At 43.0% G+C, this 4,121-nt stretch overlaps 1 protein-coding gene across 5 annotated transcripts in view; it reads left to right on the top strand.

Moving 5' to 3' along the window:
- The window catches only part of ISPD (isoprenoid synthase domain containing), a 265,206-nt gene extending 263,625 nt beyond the window's left edge, over window positions 1-1,581 (top strand). For 4 of the 5 annotated variants that reach the window (XM_019508509.1, XM_019508512.1, XM_019508510.1 and 1 more), the window contains one exon: window positions 1,104-1,581. In XM_019508509.1, coding sequence (XP_019364054.1) covers window positions 1,104-1,208 — 105 coding nt within the window. In that variant the 3' untranslated portion in view covers window positions 1,209-1,581. The remainder of the gene's footprint in view (window positions 1-1,103) is intronic. The other variant, XM_019508511.1, reaches the window with a different exon arrangement.
- The last annotated feature ends 2,540 nt before the right edge of the window (window positions 1,582-4,121 follow it).

The raw sequence follows: 4,121 nt of genomic DNA, 5'->3' as shown, positions 1-4,121 counted from the left end.
CCCCCCCGCTTCTAACCTGAGCCACTGCAGGCATGTGCCTCATTTCTGGGATGTCTGTGCAGTTTCAAAGTGATTCAGCCTAGCCAGGTTAGACTAACCTGCAAAGACTGAATCAGTTCAGGCTTAGGTTTTTTGAATGTCTGTCCCCAGCACCAGGGGGAGATGCTGAAGGACTGTGTTCTCTTCTGAGAGAAGCCACAGCATGTACAAACATTTGCTTTCCCAGTAGAAACTCTGTACACCTACGTTGTCTCTACATCTTTACATGTGTGTTTTCTCCTGGGCTTGTGGCAACTCTCCCAGAACAAAATGAATAGCACAGATAATATTTGTTTATATGTGCATGTCATTCTGGAAATTGAAAAGCTCACATGCAGTCCTTTGGAAAATCTGATTTGAATTGCCCATTAAGATGCTTATATTGTACCAGCTTGTACCATATCTTATCTGTAATTGGCTTTTTTACTTCTCTAGCAAGAGTACATCTGCTGTTTAGTGGTGTGGGCCAGTCTTTGTCTAAAATACTCTAATACATAAAGTCCACTGAAGTCTAACTGATCTAAGTTCTTTGCTGACTACGGATGTATTTATACATTTGATTAATACATGCTTAAATGTTTTCCTTTAGAGGATCTTACATTTTGATCCAGATTTCTCAAAGCCAGGTTTGAGGGTGTAAAGATCATAGATTTTGATTCTGCTTGTTATGAAACCCCTTGTAGGATCTGGACTAGTATTCAGATTTCAAATACAGTTTGAGTGGAATGGCTCTGTTATAAGACAGGGTTTTGTTTTGGTCATTTCTGAAATGAGAGTATTCAGCGTCAGTACCTTGAAATAATTAAAATGTATTCCACATCTATTTCTTAAATTCTGTTTCTGCCTAGAGTTTTTTATTTTGAATGGATTGGGAGTTTTATACTGGTATGGAAAATTCTATTCTAAAAAGCATGTATTTTTCTGAAAGCTTTGGTATTAGTAAAACAATATAGCTTCCATTGTTTCAGACATCATAATATAATTGTGTTTTGTTAAAAATGGATTAGCATAGGTTTTTGGGTTTTTTTCAAATTTGCTCACATGTTTTCCCTTTTTTATTTCAGGATGATCCACAGCTTCAGGAGACTGTAAATTCTGCTGCTACCATTATCTCTGCATTAATAAAGGACAGAAACCCTGAGCTGATTGGCCAGTTGTTGGTAGCATGAATATATAAAACCTATGTAGTTGTTGGAAGTATTTCTATTTTATTATGCATTAACAAAAATTCTCAAAACACATTATTCATGATGAAACAGTGGACATAGAAAGTTTGCTAACAGACTTTTATTTATTATCAACATAATTTTGGTAGTTAAAATGTATTTCTAACATTGAAAATTTAAAGGAAACAGAAGTTGTGTGTGGTATACTGAGTGTTATATTTTGACATAGTGTTTTGAGGTACCTGCAAGATTCTAATGTTTCAGAAAGTACACATGGGTCACCTAAGCATTCAAGAAAAGTACAATTTTTTCTTTGACTAGATAATGTATATGTTGTTCTTTAAGACCTGCATTAATAAAGTTTTCTGTCAGTGAATATGATCTTAAAGCACAGCTGTTGATCTCTACATGAAAATTAGTACATTTTATCCAGGCAAGGTTCTTTGAGTAGATGTGATGTCTTTTATTAGACCAACTGAGTAATTGGAAAAAAGTTCTTAGCAAGCTTTTGGGCGCATTCACCCGTCATCAGGCATGGGGAGTCTCTGCTGTTTGGAGACTCCAAGAAATGAGGGAAGCTAAAAGTGTGGCAAGATGTCACTGAGAATGTAAATAGGTAGAAGTTAAAAAAACAAAAACGTAAAGTAGAGAGGGGAGGGGAAAGAGAGCAGGGGGGAAAAAAAGGCTAAAGGGGGACATTACAGTGGTAGAATACAACATAAAAAAGAGGCTGTCAGTGAAAAAGAAAATAATTGGAGATCAGGAAAACAGGAATGAGAAACTCAAAGTGTGAGAGGATGTAGTCTTTGATTTCCACCAAAAATTCAACATTCATCATCCGTCCATCAGACCATCGCTTGAATACTCTAACACCAGCATTTTCTTTTTGGATACCATGATCAATACCCAAGATGGTAAAATTCAAATCACTATATATAAGAAACCCATGGAGCAACATACATATCTACAGAGAACCAGCAATTGCCCTAAACACACCAACAAAGCTGTAATATACAGCCAAGCTCTCCAATACCACTGCATTTGCAGTGAGGAGAATACCTGTGACTGCCACCACACAAATCTCAAAAGGCCTTCAGCCAACAAGGACACTCCTCCAGAGAGAGAGATCACACTTTTGAACGAGCCACCTGGATACCGCATGAAGATTTGCTGCAGTACAAACCCGCCCCCCCACAAACTACACGCTATTAGTTATGACATATCACCCTTCCCTGGAATCTACAAAGAAAATCCTCAAACAGTTGCAACCCATACTGGAAGAAGACCCCTCTGTTAAAGAGATCTTCCCAGAACCACCCATCCTAGCCTTCAAACAAGCACCGAACCTTGCTAACCTCATCACCAGAAGCAAACTCTGTATGACCCAAACCACACCGAATGAATCCAGACCATGCCAGCAGCACAAGAAATGCAAAACCTGCCAACACATCTCAACCACCCCCACTATAACTACACTTCAGAACAGAACCATCACCATTCCTAGATCCTACACCTGCACCTCTGGAAATGTTATATATCTCATCGAGTGCACCAAATGCCCCGATGGAAAATACATTGGAGAAACCAAACACCAACTGTGCACCAGAATGAATGCACACTGAAAATCAATCAAAGACAAGAATACCCAACTACTTGTGGGGGCACACTTCTCACAGGACAGTCACTCACCTTCCATAGACTAGCCTACAAACTTCACTTTAATAAATCTACCGGATACAGAAAATCATGGACTCAATATAGACATTGGTTTTATGACACATTACAACCTGCCTGATGTCTGATTCACGCCGGTGCCTGTGCCTTGCATGACCTCTTACATTCTTCTTTCCCCCCACCTTTTCTTCCCTCCCTACTTTTCTGCCTGTGATCTCTGGGGGGCCTTATGGGTAGCATGGCCTGTTGGGTATGTAGCCCCTCCCCTCAACTCGCCTGCCATGACTTTGATGTTAAGCTATCAAGAGAGGAGGTCCAGTGGAGATCTTCTTGGGACGGCTTCCCGACAATGGCAGTACTCACAATTATGCGGTGCAGTGTTCCACGGGGCTCCGCCTCCCCTACACCCCATCCACTCGCCAACCGGATAGGTGACGGTGCGATGGTGGTTTCGTCCCCACGGGCTTGCTTGCCGCCTACTTCAGGTGGGGGAACCTGCATCCGAGTGGGCTTTGTCGGCTCTTGTTCTTCTGACCTCGATGCCTCAACCTTCTGTCTCTGTCTCTTTGATATTTCTTTTCTTTTCTTTTCTTTTCTTTTCTTTAGAAGAAATATTCTCCTGGGGAGGAGAGGGACATGGAGCTGCCTCCTTTTTCCCAGCCTCCTACGGGGAGTTCAAATGCTCCCCCTTGTCTGTCTTCTGCAGGGAGCTGCAGTGCTTCCCCTGCTCTGCCTCCTATAGGGGCCCGAAGTGTTTCCCCTGCTCTGTCTCCAGTAGGGGGCTCAAAGATTTCCCCTGCCCTGCTCGCCAGTGCTGCTCCAGCTGTGCCGCTCCTCTTCCCCACAGGAGCCTCAGCATATCTGATGTGCTGCCCACCTCCTCTCTCTTCCTCTGGCTCCCCCCACCCTCTTGCAGGGTCTGTTGGGGCTTTTAAACTTCTGCGTGGTAGCCTACGTGGGGAACAGCTAATTAAAGAGCCGACATAACACCAGCTTGGGCGGCTGTGGCCCCGGTGCCAGTTCCTGCTCTGCCGGGCTGGCAGGAGGTAAGTTTTCCCCACAGGGGGTTTGTTTCCGGGTTTTGGGACCTGTGGAGCTCGCCTCTGCTCCTTTGAAAACCTGTGGGGGCTTGTCGCCACCACACTGCCCTTTATCTCCCTGATTTCCTACTATTTCATTCTTCATTGACAGCCTCTTTCTTACCCTGTATTATTACCTCTGTAATGTTTCCCTCAGGCCTTT

This window comes from Gavialis gangeticus, unplaced genomic scaffold (genome assembly GCF_001723915.1).
Source record: "Gavialis gangeticus isolate Ggan-Ray unplaced genomic scaffold, GavGan_comp1, whole genome shotgun sequence".
Lineage (NCBI taxonomy): Eukaryota > Metazoa > Chordata > Crocodylia > Gavialidae > Gavialis > Gavialis gangeticus.
This window is presented reverse-complemented; position numbering and strand designations above follow the sequence as displayed.